Genomic DNA, 24,169 nt, shown 5'->3' with positions numbered 1-24,169 from the left:
TTTCCGGTATTATCACGGTAATTTGCGCATTACTGCCCTCGACTGGTCAAAGTAATAATATCAGCTCTGCAGTTCAATGTTGTGGCTGTTCTGAAATGTTTTCCTATTGTTTTACTCCTGATTATATACAGACCACCAAAGTACTCTAATAGCTTCTTTGATGAATTTGCTGAACTACTGTCCATAATCTCCATGGAACATGACTGTATATCTATTGCAGGAGATTTCAACATTCACATAGACAACCCCAATGATGACAATGCCAAAGAACTGAATAACTTACTTGACACTTTTGGTCTGTCACAGCACGTCTCAGGGCCCACCCACAACCAGGGCCATACACTGGATTTATTTATCACAAGGGGTTTTAAGTCATCGTTTGTATTGGCTATTGATGTCGCTCTGTCTGACCATCTCCGCATCTTTCTTGAAATGAAGATCACCCCTGACACTCTTATTAGATTGCAAACCGTTAAAAAGCGACACATTAATGAGAGTACCAGTGCGCTGTTTATGGAGACTATTTCCCTGACACCTACCTTCTCCTCAGCCTCTGTTAATGATCTCCTAGACAATTTCAATTAAAAAATCTTGAATGTTATTGATATTGTTGCACCTGTTAGGGTGAAATCAATCTCTGGTAAGAAAAAAGCACCGTGGAGGAATGCTGCTTCCGTAAAGACCAAGAAAAAAGAGTGTAGAAAAGCTGAGCGTAAATGGCGAAAAACTAAACTTCACATTTTCTATGACATCTACACAGAAAGTCTTCACTCCTATAATCTAGAATTGAAAAGTTCCAGACAATCCTTCTTCTCTGACATTATTAACAAAACATTAATGATGCTCGCACTCTATTCGCCACTGTTGATAGGCTGATTAACCCCCCGCCACAAACAGCTCCTGAATTTCTTTCCGCTGTCAAATGCAATGAGTTTGCTGTCTTCTTTAGATGTAACACCACTGCACCTGCAGAAAAGTAGCTCAATAAGCATGACCCAGTTTAGTGCCATTGACCACAAAACTCTTGAAGAAACTGTACAAGGCCTTAAGTCATCATCGTGTTGCCTTGACACCCTGCCAACAAGCTTTCTTAAAAGTGTTTACAGCTGCTTGGCGACCAACTTACTGCAAATAGTTAATAGCTCCCCCCTAACCGGCATTTTTCCAAAGTCCTTGAAAACTGCAGTTATTAAACCCCTACTAAAAAAGCGTAGCCTTGACACTTCTGTAATTAGCAACTACAGACCAATATCAAATCTTCCCTTTATAAGCAAAGTCATTGAAAAAGCTGTCTACCAACAACTTAACAACTTCTTAACCTCAAACGATCTCCTAGATAAAATCCAGTCAGGTTTTCACTGCACCGAAACGGCGCTCACTAAGGTTATAAACGACATTAGTATGAACACTGACTCAGGCAAAACTTCAATTCTAGTGTTACTGGATCTTAGCGCTGCCTTTGATACTGTTGACCACTTAATACTACTGGACAGACTGGAAAACTGGGTTGGGCTATCGGGCACGGTCTTAGAGTGGTTCAGGTCCTATCTGGAAGACAGGAACTACTTTGTTTCCATTGGCAACTACACATCTGACCAAACTAGTATGACATGTGGGGTACCCCAAGGATCTATTTTAGGACCTGTTTTATTCAACCTGTATATGCTCCCACTAGGCCTAATTACGCAAAAAAAAACAAAATAGCTTACCATAATTATGCAGATGACACCCAACTATACATAACTCTCTCATCAGGTGACTATGCTCCTATAGACTCACTGTGTCAGTGCATTGACCAAATAAATGACTGGATGTGCCAGAATTTCCTCCAACTAAACAAAGATAAAACACAGATAATTGTCTTCGGTGCCAAAAAAGAAAGCCTTAAAGTTACTGTACACCTTGAGTCCTTATCTCTTAAGCCAAAAAATCTAGTAAAAATTCTTGGCGTTATTATTGACTCTGATCTCAATTTTAACTCCCACATCAAGTCTATAAGAAAATCTGCTTTTTATCATCTTAAAAATATTGCAAGAATTAGAGGCTATATGTCCAAACAAGACCTAGAGAAACTAATTCATGCCTTCATTTCTAGTAGGTTAGACTACTGTAATAGTCTTTTCTCAGGCCTTCCCAAAAAAGCACTGCGACAACTACAGCTCATTCAGAACGCTGCTGCTAGAGTTCTAACAAGGACTAAGAAAGCTGAACATATTACACCAGTTCTCAGGTCCCTGCATTGGCTACCAGTGTGTCATAGAATAGACTTTAAAATACTGTTACTGGTCTATAAATCACTTAACGGTTTAGGCCCAAAATACATCTCTGAATTGCTTCTACACTATGAACCCTCTAGAGACCTTAGGTCATCAGGGACCAGTCTACTAGCTGTTCCTAGGATCAAAACAAAACATGGGAAAGCTGCATTCTGCCACTATGCCACACATAACTGGAATAAACTCTCGGAAGATCTTAGATCTGCCCCAACTCTACTTATCTTTAAAAATAGACTAAAGACCTTTATGTTTACCTCTGCCTTTAACTGCTGCTAAACTACTGCACTCTGACGCTAAAATGCACTACTTTCACACTTTTTAAAATATTTTTTATTGTCTTTTTTTATGCTCATCTTATGTCTATTTTATATGTCTATTTTATGATTATGTTCTCTATGCTCTTTTTCTCCCCCTATGCTGTTTTGCTCTGTCATAATTTTTGTTTATGTAAAGCACTTTGAATTGCCTTTTGTATGAAATGTGCTATACAAATAAACTTGACTTGACTTGACTTGATCGGTGTATATACAGTGGGCTCCAGAATGATCGGAGCCCTTTATACATGCACAAAAATATTCACAGGTTTTACAATAATTGGTACCCCTGCCTTAATACTTTGTCCACCCCTGGCAAAGATGATAGCTTTTCAGAATGTTTCAGAATCATTGTTATCCTTGGTTTGCGCTTATGGACCTGCCAGACAGTTCAGACCACAGATTTCTGATGGTATTTAAGTCTTAAGTATTTAAGGTGACTGTGATGGCCATTGCAGAACACGGATGTTCTTTTCATTTAAACATTTCTGTGTGGATTTTGATACATGTTTGGAGTCATTGCCCTGCTGGACAATCTACTAATGAACAAGTCTCAGCTTCCTAGCAGAGTCAACCAAATTTTCAGCCAACATTTCCTGGTACTTTTGCTGAATTCATTATGCCATTGATCTTAAATTGTGCCCCTGGACCCCTGGAAGCAAAACATCTCTAAAACATCAATGACACACCTCCCTATTTGACAGTAGGTATGAGGTGCTTCTCCTTGTATACATTCCTCTTTTCCCGCTCTTTTTTTGTTGATGGTTTGTTTGGCCAAAAGATTCTATTTTTGTCTCATCTGGCCAGAGCCATATCTTCCAGATTATAATTCCAATGATGTTTGGCAAAACTCCAGATACTTGGTTTAGTTGGCTGGCAGTCTTGGCTGGCCTCCCCGCGTCCGCCATCAGACCCCTCCAACTTATCCAGAATGCAGCAGCTCGTCTGGTCTTCAACCTTCCCAAATACTCACACGCCACCCCCCTGCTTACTTCCCTCTCCAAACCTCCACCTCACGCTCACGACTACTGTCTGTTCTGGCTCCACGGTGGTGGAACGAACTGACTGTTGAGGTCAGAACTGTAGAATCTCTCCCCACCTTCAAGCGCAAACTGAAGACGCCCCTCTTCAAGCAGCACCTCTCCCCGTCCCTCCCTACCTCCCTGTGAACCTTAATTGTTGTCTTTGTGATTTACTTTGTGTATTGGGGGCGACATGGCTCAGGCAGTAAGAGCAGTCGACTTGCAGTCGGAGGGTTGCCGGTTCGATTACCCGCCCGGGCGGTGTCAAAGTGTCCCTGAGCAAGACACCTAACTCCCAAATGCTCCTGACGAGCTGGTCGGGGCCTTGCATGGCAGCCAATCGCCGTCGGTGTGTGAGTGTGTGTATGAATGGGTGAATGGAGAAGCATCAATTGTACAGTGCTTTGGATAAAGGCGCTATATAAATGCCTGCCATTATGCCGGTATTTTTAGTTGGCTAGGTAAGCAGTGTTTGGATAGTTAAGTTTGGTCACTTTTGCTTTGTGGTTCGTTTGTTTATTTGTTCGTAAAAAAAAAAAAATTCAAATAGGCCCTGGTCCTTATCTTTGTTGTACAGGTAGCAGTTGAAATTGTACTTCCCTCTAGGGTCTTTCAGCGCACTTATCCCTGGTTATGGGTATGCACTTTGTTGTACTTCACTCTGGATAAGAGCGTCTGCCAAATGCCATTAATGTAATGTAATGTAGTTTATTGTCGTCAGTAAGTGCTGTATTCGTGCGATTCTTCCACAGAGTTTGTTGGAATGGAGGTGGCGGTTTATGAACAACAACCAAACCTCTTGACAATGCCTGCTTACTTTTATCCTTTTATTAATTTCTGCCACATGATCTGCTGATGGTTAGGAATTTGCCTTAGCCAGCTGGCGTATAGGTGTACATAATAAAGTGGACACTGAGTGTGTGTATATATTTGCGTATGTAGCACTTTTTTTTTGGTTTCGCATAAATGAATGGAGAATATACAGTATTGTTTTTCTTCTCGCGTTTGTACATTACGTAATACTGTAATGACGTTTATATTGTGCGCCGACGCTCTTGGCCATGTGATTGCTTCTTCAACTCCTCCTTCCTTACACGACTGAAGCGAGCGAAGATGGCGGAGCAAAGCACGGTTCCTAGCGACCTGTACAAGCATGTGTACTCGTTTCTTCTAGAGAACAAATTCACCAAGGCAGCGCAGCTGTTCACAAAAAAGGCTAAAGTGGTAAGCAAACAATGACATGATATCGGATGTCTAGTGCGCTTTTATGAGTATTTTGAAAAGTGGTTGTGTGTTTACCGGTGCAAAAGTTAAGAGAAACGTGACTGTGTCGTACACGGCTCTGAACACGTGTGTGACCTGTCCAAATAAATTAGACGATAGATTCCACTTATTTCTAGACTTGCCGCTTGAGAGTAAGAATCCCAAAATTTCAGGAAGAACGCATTAAGCTTTTTAATACCTGCATTTTCAAATATTACAAACTGATCAGCTAAATATTTGAACGTGGCTGTTGTTGCTCCTGCTGCTATCGTTAGCTAGCTGGGCACTTATCGAACCTTACGTGGCTAGCTAGATATTATGCTGAAAACACTAGCGACACCATTATCTTGTAGTCATGGAGAATTAACGACATCAATGACGTTTTGCGGAAAGTCAGTATTAAACACATTCCTTGTGAATGGTGACCACTTCGAAAATAGTTCAAGTTGCCAAGGTTGCTTGCTATCTATGATTTTGAGGCAATGGACAAGCGTGTCACCCGAGCCCCGAGTCCATTACTGTAACGCCCGATGAATGCCTAAACTATCGCCAATACCTGACACCGATGTCAGATATTGCCATTCTTTTTTCTTTTACACTACGGTTAAAGATATAACCTGCTTATAAATCGCCCGCCCCCTCGACAACATACTTAGATCTATGAGAAAGTTGCTTCATGTGAGTCTATTTTTCTTTTCCTTTTTAACTAACGATGACGGCACCCCCCACACTGTCCTCTCCCATCAGGTGGCACTGGACCCGAATGACCACAGTCTCACTGAAATCTTCAAATTCTGGGCGAAGTAAGTGAAGCTTCTGTGATTGATTCCCCCCCCATTTTTCTAACATTACTGACAGCAACTCATCAGTAATCCCTATTCCCCTGCAGGTCCCCCGAGGCTAAGAAACGCAAGGCTCAGGCCAGTGGCACGTCAGCGGCCAGCGGGCCCTCTACTAAAAAAGCCAAGAAGGATGCGGAGAGCTCAAGCAGCGAGGAGTCCAGCAGTGAAGAGGAGACCCCTCTCCCTACCAAGGCTGCTCCGGCAGGTAAGGGCGCAGAACAGGGTCCTGTGCATGACGAGTTTATAATGATGGAGGAGGTCTGCATGCTAGTTCTGGAATCTGCAAATTCAGGGAGGGTAGGCATTGTGCACACTACAGTGCTTCTCGGAAACACCGTTTGGCTTCACTGCACTATATTCATTGTTAATTGGTCTATAAGCGTGATTCCGAGTGCCTCTTGGGGGATAAAAAAAAAAAAAAAAGGTTTAGCCAAACATAAGGCTGTTTATCGTATCTGGTAAATGGCAGGCGTTTATATAGCGCCTTTATCCAAAGCGCTGTACAATTGATGCTTCTCCATTCACCCATTCATACACTCATACACTGACAGCGATTGGCTGCCATGCAAGGCCCCGACCAGCTCATCAGGAGCATTTGGGGGTTAGGTGTCTTGCTCAGGGACACTTCGACACACCCGGGCGGGGGATCGAACCATCAACCCTCCGACTGCCAGACGACTGCTCTTACGGCCTGAGCCATGTCGCCCCCATCTGGTTCTTGATATAAGATTGCTATTTGAAGACGACAAAAATAAAAGCCCTTTAAGGATTAGATGGATGCAGTTCGAATTAGATTAGAATTCTTCAGTTCTTTAAGGAATGTGGCACCTCCAGGTTGTGTAGGCCCCCAGAGTCGCACCATCAGCCGCAGACGCTGCACAGAGCTGGTTGGTTTGTTGAAAAGAAGGAGGAGAATGGGAGGAGAATGCACTGTAGCAGTGATGGCTTTCTGTCTGTCTGCCCGTCCAGCGGTTAAGGCTCCCGTCGTGGCTAAGACGGCCACACCCGCAGCTTCTTCCAGCAGCAGCGATGAAGACTCGAGCGAGGATGAGGAGGAGACCAAGGCCCCAGTGAAGGTAGGAGGGATACCGTGGTGACTGAATAAAACAGGGTTAAGGCTAGACGTGCTAGTCATTTACTGGTTACCATTTTAACCAGAAGATTCCTGTGAATATTATCCCCACTTTACTGTTAATTTGACTTGGAAAAAATGTAGTTAATTTGCCCAATTTATAGGTTTTGTGGTCATTTTCAAAATGCAGTTTAATCTTTCCACAAATCTTTGGACTCCAACTCCCACAAGTCCCTTTAAGACTCTTTAAAGCACATGGTCTGGCACCATGTCTCCTGACTTCTCCCTCGTCTCCCAGAAGCCCGCTGTGAAGCCCACAGTGAAGCCCGCTGCCGCGGCCAGGAAGAAGGACACCAGCTCCAGCAGTGAGGACTCCGATTCTGAGGAGGAGCCAGCTGCCAAATCTCCTGCTGCAGGTTTGCGGACTGGACTCCTTGCCCCCACAAACTCCCCAGCCTCTCCCAGTCCCCCGCCACCTCCCCAGTCGTGTCTGCTCTTCCCCTGTATGGTATCTTAAAGCACTGGCCCGCAGTCCAGTCTTATGTTGTTTTGATATCTGTGGTGGCTTTTTGATGTAGGGTTGGTAGTAAAGTAATGGGGTCTTACGATTCGTCAGCTGTCAAGACGCGTGACTGGACTACTCCCCCACATCCCTATCGCGTGGTCTGTTTTTGTCGAACGTCATGGAAACGTTGTGTTTACCTCACGGATTCCCTGACCCCCCCCCGTCCTGCCTGTGCAGGTCTGAAGGCGGCCCCGAAAGCCCCCCCAAAGGCCCCCCCGAAAGCCCCCGCCGCCCAGAAGAAGCCGGAGAGCAGCAGTGACAGCGACAGTTCCAGTGACTCAGAGGAGGAGGAGCCAGCCAAGGTGATGTCACAGTCCTGACCACACCCACTCCTTTGGCAGTTACGGCTGGTTAAGAGAGAGAGAGAAGGGTGGAAGAGGTGGTGCAGGTGAGATTTCTGTGCCTCGTCGCTAACATACTAATTCTCTCCCCTGACAGAAGCCTGTTAAAGCCCCCGCCCCAGCAAAGGTCCCCGTAGCCTCGACCAAGACACCCCCCGCCAAAAAAGCCGCCGCAGAATCCAGCAGTGAAGAAGACTCGTCCTCTGAGGAAGAGGAGGAAGCCCCTCCCAGCAAGAAACCCAAACCAGGTCATTCTTCATCTCTGCGACGCGTTTGACTTCTCCCATACTCCCAGAATCTTATCTCTCGCTTCTTTATGGTGTGAGTTATTGCCTGGAGAGCTGTTTCTATGGGAAAGTGCTAGCCGTAGGTAATTGCTATGATAATAACAGTGGCTGGAACATTAAATTGTTGAATGGCTGTTTTTCGGTGTTTGATGCCGGTTCTGCTCATCAGATCGGCTCATCGACCCCGACATCGAAGGGCGCTCTGTGGAAGATCTCACAGAAATACACACAGCTCATTGGTGCTTTCAGGCTCCCATTATCTGCGCTCTAAGCACCTGACGCACAGAAATATGCACTTCATTGAGCTGATTTACAGTTGGAAGTTTTGCAGGCAACAAATCTCAGCAGTAATTGTATCGGGCATGGCAGTGGTTCTGGATCAGGGCTAAAGTAGCACCATCCGCTCTTGCGTTTTAGTGCGTCTTGCATTAACACTCCGCTTATCTTGTAGTGCAGCACGCAGCATTAAATTGAAATGTACAGGCCGTATTGGCCGTCTCATTGCTAAATACAACCTTGGATAAACATTAAATTAAATTTGGTGTTGTTCAAGGAGTTGTAGGTCGGAAATGACTGTGGGGTGTGATGCTAGCGGGCTCAGTCCTGGGTGCTTGTGTGTATTGAGTGCCGATTGGCTGGTGGGTTTTGTTGCAGGTTCTTATAGTGCTGTTCCACCACCGGCAGTGCAGGCCACTCCCACGCCAGCAGGTGGCAGCAAATCAGAATCCAGCGACTCTTCAGACAGCAGTGAAGAGGAGGAAGAGAAGAAAGTGGCAGGTAAAGGTTATGTCATTCCCTGCTGTTTGGTTTAGTTTTTTGCTATGTTTTAATTTTATGTGAGTCTGTGGGGATTTTATGATGAGATTTCACCCCTGTTGGTTCCCTACAGCTCCAGTCAAAGCTGCCGCAGCAAAGCCGGTCGTCTCCAAACCTGTGGCCAAGAAGGCTGAGTCCAGTTCTGACAGCTCCGGTAGGGCCCGAAACTTCTGAAATGTCCTGTGATGTGTGACCAGGCGTGGTCTCAGTCCTGCCATATTGCAGTCAGGTCCATAAGTATTTGGGCATTGAGTAAGTTATTGTTATTTTAGGATATTGGAGTTGAAAGTAATTAATGAATATGAGAAACAATCCTTGAAGTGATCCATCCATAGCTGCTGCATATCTGGCAACCGCATGATGGTTTGAGGCCTTTAATACCTTGATAACTTGGACCCTAAAATAACAATAACTTTGTCAGTGTCTAAATATTTATAGACCTTACTATCTCCGATACCTGGGTTCAAATAATATTGGTTTTGGACTCAAATACTTTTATGTGCTCCATTGATCTTGCCTGATGCATTTGAGCCTGCAAGGAGTAGCAGATGGGCAGGGTTTACACTTTACACAGATAGTTTAATTGTTCCAGTACACCGGGCAAAGTTAGTCATATGCAGAAAAAATTGATTTGAATCCAAAGCAAATGCTATTTAAACCCAGGTGTGGTATCTCCACGCCCGGTTTGACTGGTGGAGTAAAACCCCCCCCCCGTGATGTGTCTAGTGTCGGGTGCTTAACTGTGGTGGGGAAACCCCCTTCACTGACGCACTTGCAGCTCTTTGAAGATGTCTAGGGAGTGATGTACGTGCACCTCTCAGCTTGCGTGAAGTCTGAGTGTAAATATCAGTGCAGCTGAGGCTCTTCCTCTGATAGACTCCAGCTCGGAGGAAGAGGAGGAACCAGCGCCGAAGGCCACCGTGGTCGTGAAGAAGACGCCCCCTGCCAAGACTGCACCCGCCAAGAAGAAGGACTCTTCCTCTAGCTCAGGTGAGAGTACGCGCACTGGAACTGTTTTGTTTTTCTGCCTTTGCCCAGCGTACCCCCTAGTGTTAGAAAATAAGCAACCAGAGTTTCTAAATAGTTTGGCTTTTAGTGGTCTGCAGTACTGGTACAATGTGGTGAACCCCCAAATGTCTCACAATGTAGTCCTTTCTTTTGGAGAGGAACCTTAGTATCTACAGTGGATACACAGGGGGTATATACATAGATAATTAAATGTTTGTGGAGGCTCAAACTGTTCACTTTTGGACTTTGGACTGTTTTTTGTTTTGTTTTTTTTGGTTTGTAAGCATTAAGCGCTGTAATGGTCCAGCAATGAGTCCTTTTGGATGCTTGTGTGTAGATGGTGTGGCTGGTTCTCCGGGCTGACCTGTGAGTGTGTTTGTAGATGGATATAGATTGTGTGGGTTGTGTGGCTGGTTCTCTGGTCTGACCTGTGTGTGTGTTTGTAGGTGGATATAGATTGTGTGGCTGGTTCTCTGGGCTGACCTGTGAGTGTGTTTGTCTCCATAGAGACTGATAGCTCAGAGGATGAGGCCCCGGCTAAGCCTGCCCCTAAAGCCGTCGTCTCCAAGCCTCCCCCAGCCAAGGCTGCGTCCAGCAGCTCGGAGTCTTCCTCTGAGGAAGAGGAGGAGCCTCCCAAAAAGAAGGCCGCCCCAGCCAAACCTGTGGCCCCCGCAGCCAAGGCTGCCGCTAAACCCGCCACGGCTAAACCCGCCACGGCTAAACCCGCCACGGCTAAGCCCGCTACGGCTAAACCCGCCACGGCTAAACCCGCCGCCGCCGCGGAGAGCTCTGACTCGGACAGCGACAGCTCTGACTCTGAGGATGAGGGTGCTGCGGAGGCCCCGTCTGCAGCCAAGAGCGCCCCCACACCCCCCGCCAAACCCACACCCCCCGCCAAACCCACACCGGCCGCTGAGTCCAGCAGCAGCGGCTCGGACAGTTCCAGTGAGGAGGAGGAGGAGGCTGCTACAGCAACCCCAAAACAGACTGCAGCAAAGGCTACACCCGCTAAAGCCACACCCGCTAAAGCCACTCCCGCTAAAACCCCACCCGCTAAGAAACAGGAGAGCAGTTCAGACTCTTCAGACAGTTCAGACTCTGAGACAGAGGCAAAGAAAACACCCGCCAAGCCTGCAGTCACCACTAAAACCCCACCCGCTAAAGCCACTCCCGCTAAAACCCCACCCGCTAAGAAACAGGAGAGCAGTTCAGACTCTTCTGACAGTTCAGACTCTGAGACGGAGGCAAAGAAAACACCCGCCAAGCCTGCAGTCACCACTAAAACCCCACCCGCTAAAGCCACTCCCGCTAAAACCCCACCCGCTAAGAAACAGGAGAGCAGTTCAGACTCTTCTGACAGTTCAGACTCTGAGACGGAGGCAAAGAAAACACCCGCCAAGCCTGCAGTCACCACTAAAACCCCACCCGCTAAAGCCACTCCCGCTAAAACCCCACCCGCTAAAGCCACTCCTGCTAAAACCCCACCTGCTAAGAAACAGGAGAGCAGTTCAGACTCTTCTGACAGTTCAGACTCTGAGACGGAGGCAAAGAAAACACCTGCCAAGCCTGCAGTTGCTGCAAAAACCCCACCCGCTAAAGCCACTCCCGCTAAAACCCCACCCGCTAAGAAACAGGAGAGCAGTTCAGACTCTTCTGACAGTTCAGACTCTGAGACGGAGGCAAAGAAAACACCCGCCAAGCCTGCAGTCACCACTAAAACCCCACCCGCTAAAGCCACTCCCGCTAAAACCCCACCCGCTAAAGCCACTCCCGCTAAAACCCCACCTGCTAAGAAACAGGAGAGCAGTTCAGACTCTTCAGACAGTTCAGACTCTGAGACGGAGGTAAAAACACCTGCCAAGCCTGCTGTCGCCAACGGTAAGGCCACGCCCAAAGCGGCTGCCTCAGCCCCCACAACGCCCGCGGCGAAGGATGCGGCATCTTCATCCTCCAGCGACAGCAGCTCTGAGGAAGAGGAGGAAAGCCAGAAGGTGGTGAAGACGTCAACCCCCGCGGCCACCCCTGCTGCTGCGAAGACCACCCCAGCCAAGCAAGACGGCGGATCCTCCGACAGCTCTTCGTCCGAGGAAGAGGAGGAAGCCAAGCCCGAACCTCCCAAGGCAGCCGCCACGCCCATAACCAACGGTAGGAGTTCTGGCCGCCTGGGCAGATGCAGTGGGACCACCTACAATGTTCTCATCATTAAGCACTTCATTTTTAAACAAATTGTGGCAATTAAGGTCTAATACTCGAATGATCCACAAGCACTGACTGAGACTAGTCATCTAAGATGAGCTTACCATTGGTGGGTGATCTAGAATTGTCGCCTTCGTCTCGTTTTCTGTAATTTGGGGAATTATAGAAGAGAGCTCGCCGGCCTGAAACAGAGCTCAGCCGCTGAGAAGGTCACTCTTGTTTTTGTGTTCCAGTATAAAATCCTTTATTTTGTTCTGAGCCTGATGAAGTGGCAGCACTGTGCTAGCTTCTTATTCAGTCCATAATCCCTGTGTAATGTGCCCTTCAGTAATGCGGTAGAGGAACCCCCGGCCTCCCAACCCCCAGTGAATCTGCTCTGTAGGATTAATTGTCTTGGTGTGCTCTCCTAAATCCTGAACCGCTTTGAGTGCCTCGGGTGAAGTCCGATGAAAAGCCAAATGTAAAAACATGGAAATGTTTTCATCAAATCCGCTGTTCCCAAGTGATTTATTCAGAATGAATGAAGTTTCACATTAATTTCCCTTTTAACTTTGTTCTGGGACAACAGGCACAAACGGCAAGAGGAAACGAGACGCAGAGTCTTCGTCGGAAAGTGAAGAAGAGGAGGAGGAGAAGGCGGAAGATAAAACGCCGAAAGGGAAGAAGGTTTCAGCGGTCACGCCGCACTCCTTCCCCAAGGCCAAGCAGAAGGTACTGCACCCTGGGACCTGCTGACCAGCTGTTCTGGCTGCTGATTGGTCAATGCATCCTGTTCCAGGGCCTCTGCAGTGCCAGGGTTCTGGTCACAGGTTTAGGTCCACAGAACACCGGTTCATTTGAAATGGTTTAATGCCAAACCTGACCCCAGGGTGTGCTGGTTTTTCTTTTCGTTCAACAGCCAGTTACAAACAACAGCCAGTTACAAACAACAGCCAGTTACAGCCAGACCTCAGGCAGCAGAGAATTGTGTAATTTTGTAATTGATTAATTCAGTAATTAAGTAACCAGTAACCCCGAAAAGCAGAAGACCGTTCTCATAATCGTAAAAATTCAGGTCTGAAATTAGTCTAACTACTGTTGATGTTAACCATTATACAGCTCTTCATACATTTATGTTTGATTATTAACTGGACATTATGCTGCTAACACATTTAATGTCAATTTAAGATGGACGCATATGTATCATGTTAAGTGACTGACTGGCCAGAAGCATTATGTGAAATACTTGGTTGTGATGGCCTGGGCCACCATGTCGTGAATGTTCTCCATTGGAGGATGAGCTTCAGCCAGTGAGTTAAGGGGCTTCAGCCAGTGAGTTATGGGGCTTCAGCCAGTGAGTTATGGAGCTTCAGCCAGTGAGCTATGAGGCTTCAGCCAGTGAGTTATGGGGCTTCAGCCAGTGAGCTATGGGGCTTCAGCCAGTGAGCTATGGGGCTTCAGCCAGTGAGCTATGAGGCTTCAGCCAGTGAGTTATGGGGCTTCAGCCAGTGAGCTATGGGGCTTTAGCCAGTGAGCTATGGGGCTTCAGCCAGTGAGTTATGGATGCGGTTGTGCATGTTGTGGCTGTGTAAAGTTGTGGCTGTGTAACGGGCTCACTGTGTTCGTGCCCTCTCTTCAGACCGCCAACGTTCCGTTCCGCAGAATCAGGGACGAGGAAGTGGAAGTAGACCCCCGCCTGGCTGACAACTCCTTCGACGCCAAGGTGAGACACGGAGTACTCCGCACACACGCAGCCGTGCCGTAGCATGCTAACGAGGCCTGTGCGTGTGCGTCTGACTGCGTCACGGGCCCTGTGCGTGTGACTGTGGTACGGGCCTGTGGCTGCTGGCTCCTCCCCCCCAGCAGCACCCTGTTGATTAAAAGTGCTCCCTTCTGTTTATTCAGCGCATTCGTGAGCATTGCGCACTTGTTCAGCTTTGGGTAATGATTTTGGGAAAAGGGCAGAGATTTATGGCGGAGCGTGGCTTCCCTGCCGCTGAGTAAGTGCTGTAATTAGTGTAAAATGGCGTGGGCACGCTGAACACTGCTTCAGCCTGTGGGCGTTAGTAACTCCTTCTCCCCCCTTCTCTCTCTCTCCCACCTTTCCCCCTTCTCTCTCTCCCTCTCTCTCTCTCTCTCTCTCTCTCCCTCCCCCCTTCTTCCCTCTCCCCCATTCTCTCTCTCTCTCTCTCTCTCTCTCTCTCTCTCTATCTCTCTCTCTCTCTCTCTATCTCTCCCTTTCTCCCCTTCTCTCTCTCTCTTCCTCCCTCCCCCTCTCCCCTCTCGTCCTCCTCCTGAAGATGGGGGCTAACGGGGACTGGGGCCAGAGGGCCAACGACACGCTGCGCTTCACCAAGGGCAAGTCCTTCCGTCACGAGAAGACCAAGAAGAAGAGGGGCAGCTACAGGGGCGGGGCCATCTCCACCGGCGTCAACTCCATCAAATTCGACAGTGACTGAAGGCCCACTGCACCCTGCCATGCCCCCTGTATCATATACCTCTTTCCCCCAGACTCTAGAGGGGCTCCCTTAGCCCCCTCAACCCCCATCCCCCAACATGACTTCTGTGAAACATGGGGCACCCTGACGCTGAGCCAGAGCTGATGTTTCAGTGTAGTTTTGATGGTTAGTCAGTGGCTTTTTTTGTGAAGTGGACCGGGGAACTGCAGGGGACTCGCTGCAGCCTTCAGACCTGTCGTCTGGCTGCACTTACAGCCCGGAGCCAGGAGGTGGCGCCCTAGGAAGAGGACTCTTCTCACAGCTCCCACATTGCTGTGTGGTTAACAGAAACGGTTCCGTTTTATTTCCCTGTGAAGCCCATGAGTTAAAAAAAAAAAAAACAGTTCCCTCTTCAGTTTTCTAGTGATTAGTCTTTATTTTCAGTGCTTATGTATAGCATGCCCAAGGTCGTTTTTCACGTTTTATTCTCGTTTATTTATGGAGTAAGGGAAATGGGGCGTGACTGTGTAGATTGCAGACGGGTTCATTAGTGTCTTGGTAAGGAGCTTCTCACGGCTCATTCCCCTAGCAGTGTCCTCGGTCTAAAACACTCTTTTACATGTTTGTGTATTTTAAACTAATTTGGGTGCAGAGAACATTAGTTTTGCTTTAATCAGAAGCCATATTATCTGTGAATTACACCAGTGATTGATAGTGAAGTCACTCTGCGTTGGCTTGGTTACACTGCCCTTGGTTTTCTGTTGGTTCGAGCGAGCTGTCTCTCAGCGGTGCAGCCATTTTGTGTACTGTGTGTGCAGGGGTCTCTGTCCTGTCTCAGCGGGGCAGCCATTTTGTGTACTGTGTGTGCAGGGGTCTCTGTCCTGTCTCTCAGTGGGGCAGCCATTTTGTGTACTGTGCGTGCAGGGGTCTGTGTGCCACCACAGGGCTCCAGTCCAGGGTTACATTTATCCTTTCTTTTTTAATTATGTCGAAAATTATATTTCTTTTACTTTAGAATTGTACGTTTTGTTTCTGCCCCCCCTTTCTGATGATATTCATTCTTATTGCTGAGATTAAAGACCTGACAAATTAAGTCTTTGTGTGTGTGTGTGTGTGTGTGTGTGTGTGTGTGTGTGTGTGTGTGTGTGTGTGTGTGTGTGTGTGTGTGTGTGTGTGTGTGTGTGTGTGTGTACTGGAGAACAGGTGCGTAGAGGTGTACAGGTGCTGTAAGCACTGCGCTGACCCCCGGCTGGGGCCGGTGTGATAATGAGGACCGTGTGGTACCTCCCTGGGAAAAGGGTCTCGCATCATAGTGCAGCTCACAAAGCCCTGCGGCTCGTTCCAATCCCTTACTTTATCCTCGTTCCTCGACTGACCCTGAAAGCGATCGAGGTCCGCCATCTTTAAGGACATTCCAACCTTTGAGTGTCTTTTCAGAACACGTGACGCATAAATGCTGGGGAGAGGTGGATCCACAGGTATGTCTGCCACGCCTGTAACTGACGTGCCGTCAAACGGACGCTTGGAAGAGCAAGCTATGAAGGTGTCCTCGATTCCTCCGTCCTCACGTCCTTTCCTTGCCTTCTCTGATGGGTGGAGCTAAGAGGCAGTAAAGGAGACAAGGACACGAAGAGGCAAAAATAAGCTATTGTAAAGTGCCTCTGAACTATTCAGCAGAAGGACCTGCTGTTACTGGCATCGTTGCCCCCGAGTGGCAGATTGGTTACAAAATGGGGATCAGGAAGTCCGATCCGCAACATTACTGTGGCTGCTTCCTGCACTCCGAGCCAAAGACTGTTTTAATATGCTTGTGCTTCTGATGTAAACGCACGAGAACCATTATGTAGAGCTGCTCCTTGACCCACATACAGTAATGATGGAAGCTTCCAAAACCTGGTTACAATGGGGGTTTTCTGGTAATGACTAGCTTCTCCCACTAGGTGGCAGCAACACAACAAGCATAACCCTGCGGGCATGGTGCCTTTTCCTCATGCTACAGTGAAGAGAAGTTTCCCCGATGCCGTCACGCTCTGTTTCAGAGCGAACCTTCGTCTCCGAAAGGCTCTTAGCCAGGACTGCTGACTTCAGCGCGAAATGTCTGGCTTCCCCCGTCCGAGACGATGGGTCTCTGTACACAGGTGTGCACACGGGACCGGGGGGTCACTCTCAAAGCGGGGGCAGATGTTTTGTACTCGGGTGGAGAGAGCGTACACACTAGCCTTTGTGAAGGTGTATGCGTACACGCGCTCCCAATCCATTATCGGAGGGGGAGTTCTGGCTCACGACGCGAGGCTGAATTAACGGTTGAACGTAACGGAATATATATGAGACTAATCTTGATGACCCAGTGCAGCGTCAGCTCCTTCCAGAGGCCGAATGCTGGACTGTGAGGCGCAATAAATGACTGGAGCTCCTCCAGCTGGTGACTGTAATTGGGTTGAACTGGTGGGGGTGGGGTTGAGCTTGCTAGCTCTCGTTTCACACTGACAATTAGCGTCACCTCTGGCAGTACCGTCCGCCGCACTGAGATTTTGCTCAGTCACATTTTTGCCAGATTCTTGCGTGATGGCTGGAAGTGCAGTTCTGTCACAGGTGGTCCAAAAAGCCCTGCTGATTGGGGCTGCACCCTCACTGTGATTGCACAAGCGGGGCGATAAATGCTAATGAACCAGCAATGCTAGCACCGCTTAACTTGTGTGTATGTTGGGGAAAGGCGGTGTATGTGTGTGTGGTCGGGTCTTGAGAGGAAAGTGCACGTACGTGTGTGTGTATATGAGAGAGACCTGCTTCACTGGGTGTGTGAGAGATCCAGTTATGTCCAGTTTTGTGTGTTTCACTGTAAGAACTATGTGTGTGTCTCAGTGGAGAGGGTAGAGTGTGTGTGTGTGTGTGTGTGTGTGTGAGAGAGAGACAGAGAGGAGACAGACCACTCATTTAGTGTGCAGAGAGATGGAGGCAGAGGGCTGCCCATCCTATCCATTTCAATTAGATAGAACTGCTGACTACTGCTACCCTCACTCTCTACCCTCCACTGACACACACACACATTCTCTCTACCCCCCTCCACTGACACACACACACTCTCTATGTACCCCCTCCACTGACACACACACACACACACACACACACACACACTCTATGTACCCCCTCCACTGACACACACACACACACTCTCTATGTACCCCCTCCACTGACACACACATTATCCCCTCTCCATTCACACACCCACACCTCTTTACTCTTCTCTGCCCTCTTACAGTGTAGCCATATTCTCTCTCTCACACAAATTATCCCCTCTCCACTCACCCACCTCTTAACTCTCATGGTGCCTGCCTTCTTCCAGTAGTTTTAGCCATATGCTCACACACATCTACCGTGTTCTGGATTACATTCTTTGACAAATATATGCAAATCAGCCAGTCTAATCCTGCTGTAACCTGTTTGCTGTTCAAACCAACTAATTGGCAATGAGGCTTTCTGGAATAAATACAATTTAATGAGAAATGCAATCCTCAAAGTCTTGTGCAGAAAAACAACGAACACAAGGAGACCATTCCGTTCCAGAAAGTACAGAAAAACAGTCACAGACAGATTAAAGAATGCAACAAAAAAAAAGATTTTTTTGGAAAAAAGTGTTTTAATAGAGCCTTTTTACAGTCTTAGAAACACATTCACTTACAGCCATACACATTATCATATAATATATTAACACAAAGCATTCTGGGTAAATATCAGTGTACACTGAAAATAATCCCAAAGCAACCTGAAGCAGCTGTACGAAGTGTACTCTGCCTGCCGAAACTCTGCCTACCCCAATGTGCACACAGTCCCATTACTCATAGTGTCTTCAGTGCAGAGGAGCTCTAGAACGCACTGAAAAGCAGACTTCACCAAGCAGCCCCCTCCAGTTCCTGTGTAAATCATCCACAGAGCCACACCCGCACGATCAACTGTTCCCAACAGAATTCCCATTCTAATGAGTTCAATTGGATCACGGTGTATTTCTCTTCTTAACCTGGGGAAGTTGTGTGGTGGAGGTCACCTTTCGTAGCTGTGTGTAGTCCCTCACTGCGCCCCTCCCCGCCCCGCCCCGCCCTGCCCTACTGCTGTTTGGGCATGGCGAAGTCCCAGGCCGTGTCCTGGGCACACTTCCACATAGCCCGCACCAGCCGGGTGAAGCCCATGTCCTTGGGCTTCTCAAGCCCCCTCATCAAGCGCTGCTTCATGATGGCGATGAACTCCTTATTGCTCAGCTCCCCGTTACCTGAGGGAGAGCGCAGGTGAGCACATGCATACATACACAGACGCATGCATACACACAAACACACACACACACACACACATACATACGCATACATACACAAACATACATACATACACAGACATGCACACAACACATACACACACACACATACAGATGCGCATACACACACACACAATACATACATACACACACATACATACACAGATGCACGTACCCCCATACAACACACACACACACACACAGACACGCACGCACAATCGACAGGAAGACGGACACAAAAAAACAGTGACCATATGTTGTTTCAACACCCTGACAACCAAACACAATTGGAGGGGGGTTAACCACAACCTGCTTTGAAAGAGCACAAAGTACTCAGCAATACGCTCACTATCATAAGCAAACACGCACATGCTGTGCTTGCAGCATTCAGCACATATTTATGTCTCTCAGTCCTCTGGAAAGGTTTGCTCAGAGTGAGAATACTGAAGCCTGCGGAACACTAAAAATGTGGATCCTGGCACTGTCTTTTGGCCAGTTTACCAGGACAAGATGTGCCAGGAGTTTTTGCCGTTCTTTGAGGGCATAAAAAAAAAGTTTTAGTTTCGCGAAGTTAATAGCCTATATCAGAGTAGGTTATGAGGGTTGCAGACATCTTGACTTTGCTTTGACATCTTGCTTTTATCACACACACACAGCTGAATCAGAACAGCACTCACCATCACAGTCGAAGAGCGCAAACACCACGTCGCACACGTGGTCCGACAACTCAACCTTTGCCACCGTGCGAGCCACCTGCTTCATGGTGGCTGCAGTATGGAGACAGAGGAGAGGGCAGGAGGAGAAGGGGAGGAGAGGAGAGGGGGAGGAGGAGAGAGGGGAAGAGGGCGAGTGAAATGACAGCAGTGTTAAATGTTTCTGTGTGGGCTCTTCCGCACCTGCAGTAGGCACACTAAAAACATGGCAGCACATCATTACACAAGACCTTGCTGGCAATTGAAACCAATATTGCACGTCACAGAGGACTAGAGATGCTTGGTTAGCAACCAAACATGTCAGCGGGAGATCTTGACTTTATCAGGGAGGGAGGGAGCAGGGTTTCTGGGTCAGAGCAGAACAAAAATGGCATGAAAGCTGAGTGATGAGGCATCTCCCCTGCCTCGATAAAGAGCATTAATTCAGCATTGATTTTGTGTGGAGGACGCAGAGGGAGAGACAAAAAGAAGCAGATCGATTGGCACAATCACACAAAGTCTTTTCCCCCGTCCCTTCTGGACTTTTCTAATATAGCAGAAACTAAAATACTGAAACATTAAACAGGGTTTAGTTAACCTAAGGCAAACTGGGGCTATTTTACCTAAAGACCAGCTAAAGCTGAGGTGAGTCAGGGTGTTTCCACAGCAACCAGACTGCATACACACTCGCTCTCATACGCAGGCAAATACAAACACCCATTGTTAAAATACAGTTCATATCATTAACCAGAGTATTGTTTAAACTGTACGTTTACTAAACCGTTTTTTATTTACTTGAAGTGACGTTTGCCCGGTCTACACATGACGAGTATCGATCGATATGTTGTTGTACTTTCTCCGTAACGGGGGCAGTTGTGCTACAGCTTTCTGAAAGAAATCAGTAACTTCCGTAAGCAGTAACTGCATCGGCTTATTTACAGAAACAGGGACGAGGAAGGCAGGCGTACGCGGCTAAAGAGTTCCGCTCGAAAGCGTGGCAGGGTCAGCCGTGCTCGAGCGCTTTTGTAAACGGAAATTCAAACCGCCGCGGTCTCGCGTTAGAGCAGCACTGCACACGCAGCTGAGCGAGTCTTCAGAAACCCGCAGCTGCTCGTTTCAAACAGGCACGCTCACCGGCGCCAATTAAGCCTGCGTGTGAGTTAGTGAAGGAGAGGCGGAGACCGACAAATCAGAAAAAAAAAAATCTAGGTGTTAAAAACTGATTATTGCGTTTCCATTCCAAAATTTTAATCAGCCTGTTTTTGTGTTATGGTTGTCATTATTATAATTAGTGTGCAATCACTGGTTAAAATGTGGTATTTCATGCCAGTACAGCATGCTGAATTAATTGAGAGGCAGAAAGTAAGGGAGCGAGAGAGAGAGAGAGAGAAAAGGCATCTCGATTATCAGCTGTGGATGCAGCACTTCAATGTGATCCTGACTAATGAGCCTGAAAGCTCTTCCCCAGTGCAGCAAGACTGCAGGAAGCAGCCATGGTCTGGAGATTTCCCCACTGCAGAAACACATCACTGAGAGACAGCAGGAAGGTGTCTCCACTTCAGAGAGACATCACAGGTAGAGCTGAAAGATGGACTCCAGAAATAATCCATAACCGCCATCTATCGCACTTTGACTCTATTCGACCCTCATTTTATATCAATAGGAGCAGACACCACACCAGCCCTCTGAAGAGCAGCAGACACCACACCGGCCCTCTGAAGAGCAGCAGATAGACCAGACAGTCAAGGGCACCGTGCAGCCAAACCGGCTGTCCAGATGTGAGCGGCAATGCAATCAGACAAACAGCGGGGGGAAACGGCAGATTCAATTACCCCCGGCCGCAATCAGCACTAAGACGACTGCTACAATGCCTGTGTGTTCACACAGCACAAAGCCAGCTTTTTCATTACCCCTATCTGCACGCTCACATGCAATTATAGCGCTGAATCGTTGACAATGTGCTGAAAACTATTAAATCTCAAAAACGTCACACAACCTATGGGGAGACCCTCTGGATAATGGCGTGTTAGACACAATTAAATTAATATAAACCATTATTATTATCATCATCTGTGGTTTTCATTGGGAGGCATCTGTAGGAAAAGGCTTGACGTGCACCATTCGACAGAGGGCAGTGTAGCCATGACCTGCTCCTATCCAGTAAATGAGGGAGTGAAAGTGGGCCAGGGGGGCTGGGTTGGGGGGGGGGGGGTCATGCAGCTCTGGCAGGCTGCCCGTTAAACAGGGGGGGGGGGGAGGGGGTGGAGGAATGGAAAGGGGGATGAAGAAAGAGCTCCAGTTCTACATGGATGAGCCAAGCTCCATGGACGAGCAATAGCCATGCAGGGCGACATATTTGGAGAGAGAGAGGGAGAGAGGGAGAGAGAGAGAGAGAGAGAGAGAGGAAGAAAGAGAGAGGGAGGGAGGATGAGAAAGAGAGAGAGGGAAAGAGGAAGAAAGGGAGAGAGGGGGAGAGAGAGAGAGAGAGAGGGAGGGGGTGGTGGTGATGGGTACCTTTGTCGATGGAGGCTCCTGCCATGTGGTAGAAGCTCAGGGCTGTGTCCACATCGTTTACGTTCTTCAGGAACGTGAAGAAGTTCTCCACTTCGTCAAAGGTGATTCCCTGCCAAAAGAAGGAGCTGATCTGTCAGGCTCCATTCATTGAGGAACCTGGTGCTTTAATCTGAGCACTCCACATCAATCAGCTCACAGAATGAGCTTGGGTACAGACTGTTCAGACCCTAACAGGATGGGTGCTCATTCATTTATGAGTAATAAGGTCGTCTTTTCCAAATGCTCTTAATTCAGTGCTGAGTCACATGCACTCAGTGCTGTATCTGTATTTCTCTCTGCAGTTTCTCACGGGGCCCCGTCTGCTCGTGTCCCAGAAGCCTCAGCGGCGGCCCCAGGGAGGGCCTGACAAGCAGACAGGCAGCGTGCCGTACCATACAGCCTGCACAGCCACGCGGAGAGGGGGAGAGAGGGAGGGAGGGAGGGAGAGAGGGAGGGAGGGAGAGAAGGAGGGAGAGAGGGAGAGAGGGGGAGAGAGGGAGGGCTCTCGCTGCCCTCCTGAAGCTTAGATTATTTCAGCCCATCAAACACGGTTTCTCACACACAAACACCCGGAGGAGCAGCTAGACAAACACCGCAGCCGCTGAAATGGTAGGCCCAGGTTTATGGAGAAAGTGCAGAGCCGAGGAGTCGAAATGAGTGTGTGTGTGTGTGTGTGTGTGTGTGCGTCCATGCGTGTGTGTGTGTGTGTACAGGGACATACTTGGCCATCCTTAAACATCTTCTTGAGTCCTTTCTGCATGACTTTGAGCTTTCGGGACTGAACTCCACTGTAGGTCAGCAGCATGCCCCCGAACTGCCTCTCAGAGATCCGCCCATCCACCGGATCATTCCGCTCAAACTGAGGAGAGAAAGGGAGTTATACACTGTGTGTGTGTGTATTTATACACGTGTGCTTATATATGCATACACGCATACGTGTGTGTGCAGTGGTTATGGTACATGACTGGGACCCACAAGGTCGGTGGTTCGAACCCCGGTGTAGCCACAATAAGATCCACACAGCCCTTGGGCCCTTGAGCAAGGCCCTTAACCCTGCATTACTCCTGTTTACTCTAAATCAACTGTAAGTCGCTTCGGATAAAAGTGTCAGCCAAATGACATGTAATTTATATATGCATATGTGCACGTCTATGTGTAGACGTGTATAACCATATATTTATACAAGTGTGTGCTTATATATGCATACACGCATATTACATTACATAAATCGCATTTGGCAGACGTTCTTATCCAGAGCGACGTCCATACCCATAACCAGGGGTAAGTGCGCTGAAAGACCCTAGAGGGAAGTACAATATCAATAGCTGCATATGTATATGTGCATGTGTATGTGAGGACATGTGTATGGCCATATATTTATACATGTGTGTGCTTATATATGCATACACGCATATGTAGACGTGTGCGTGTGTAGACGTGTGCGTGTGTAGACGTGTGCGTGTGTAGACGTGTGCGTGTGTAGATATGTGCGTGTGTAGATATGTGTGTGTGTAGATATGTGCGTGTGTAGATATGTGCGTGTATGGCCGTGTAGGCGTTCACGCACCTCCAGCTTCAGGACGTCGTGCTGCAGCTTCCTCTGGAACTCCAGGAAGCTCTTGATGGTGAGCTTCCCCCGCAGGTCGGCGCCGAAGAAGTAGGTGGTGAGGGCGGAGCTGCAGCCGCCCGTCTTCAGCGTGTTGCCCGTGGTGGACCGGTCGCGGTGACGCATTCCCATGCTGGTCTGGGAGCGGATTATACTCTGCACCTGCGGGGGGCGCCAGAGAGGGCCAGTGTAACGGAGTAAGGCATTGCACCCCGTCCCCGCGCCCTCAGTGAAGCGCTGCCGGACCGCGCGGAATTAACCGGAAGCACGTAGCGCTGCGGATTAACTGCACGCCTCCTGTTCCTTTCGTTCCAACGCCTCCGGCGCTGGCAATTTGGACCAATCAAGCCCAATAATTCATCCCATTAAGTGCTACTCGGAGAACGGGTGAAACAGAAAAACCAGCCACTTCTTTTTAAGGGTCAGCCCTTACAATCGAGCAGTACCTCAGTGGACCCGCCTCCCTCTCAACAGACCCACTCCAGAGCCTTCATTGTACTGACTGACTGCATCAGGAGCACTGCTCACTGCAGCCACTCAGGCTGCTCACCCAGGTCTGACAGTCTGTACCGGCCTGGTTCTCTCCACCAGCGTCT

At 48.2% G+C, this 24,169-nt stretch overlaps 2 protein-coding genes and 1 long non-coding RNA gene across 3 annotated transcripts in view; 2 read left to right on the top strand and 1 right to left on the bottom strand.

Annotated features, from left to right (window-relative positions):
* The first annotated feature begins 4,685 nt into the window (after nt 1-4,685).
* On the top strand, nt 4,686-15,512 carry nolc1 (nucleolar and coiled-body phosphoprotein 1). Its single transcript, XM_061228665.1, has 14 exons — nt 4,686-4,836; nt 5,623-5,678; nt 5,765-5,922; nt 6,687-6,793; nt 7,088-7,205; nt 7,532-7,656; nt 7,793-7,943; nt 8,637-8,759; nt 8,872-8,952; nt 9,675-9,788; nt 10,314-11,951; nt 12,571-12,713; nt 13,621-13,704; nt 14,282-15,512. Exons 1-14 carry the CDS (start codon nt 4,726-4,728, stop codon nt 14,438-14,440), a joined length of 3,168 nt encoding a protein of 1,055 aa, XP_061084649.1. The 5' UTR covers nt 4,686-4,725; the 3' UTR covers nt 14,441-15,512.
* Nucleotides 15,513-18,036: 2,524 nt separating this feature from the next.
* micu1 (mitochondrial calcium uptake 1) overlaps nt 18,037-24,169 on the bottom strand; it is a 37,230-nt gene continuing 31,097 nt past the window's right edge. Inside the window, exons 8-12 of the mRNA XM_061228060.1 lie at nt 23,535-23,735; nt 22,689-22,826; nt 21,929-22,037; nt 19,400-19,489; nt 18,037-18,683 (exon numbers count right to left, since the gene is read on the bottom strand). Coding sequence (XP_061084044.1) covers nt 18,520-18,683; nt 19,400-19,489; nt 21,929-22,037; nt 22,689-22,826; nt 23,535-23,735 — 702 coding nt within the window. The 3' untranslated portion in view covers nt 18,037-18,519. The remainder of the gene's footprint in view (nt 18,684-19,399; nt 19,490-21,928; nt 22,038-22,688; nt 22,827-23,534; nt 23,736-24,169) is intronic.
* On the top strand, nt 20,563-21,399 carry LOC133118234 (uncharacterized). The gene is made up of 2 exons (XR_009706382.1): nt 20,563-20,989; nt 21,078-21,399. It is a non-coding gene; the product is annotated as an uncharacterized LOC133118234 (long non-coding RNA).

Source organism: Conger conger, chromosome 18 (genome assembly GCF_963514075.1).
Source record: "Conger conger chromosome 18, fConCon1.1, whole genome shotgun sequence".
In the NCBI taxonomy this organism is placed as follows: domain Eukaryota; kingdom Metazoa; phylum Chordata; class Actinopteri; order Anguilliformes; family Congridae; genus Conger; species Conger conger.
The sequence above is the reverse complement of the archived record's forward strand: the minus strand, read 5'-3'. Positions and strand labels throughout refer to the sequence as shown.

Coding starts and splice junctions, on each gene's coding strand:
- nolc1 (XM_061228665.1), top strand. CDS start 4,726: ATGGCGGAGCAAAGCACGGTTCCTAGCGACCTGTACAAGCATGTGTAC. Junction 9,789..10,313: donor GGACTCTTCCTCTAGCTCAG/GTGAGAGTACGC, acceptor TTGTCTCCATAG/AGACTGATAGCTCAGAGGAT. Junction 11,952..12,570: donor CGCCACGCCCATAACCAACG/GTAGGAGTTCTG, acceptor CTGGGACAACAG/GCACAAACGGCAAGAGGAAA.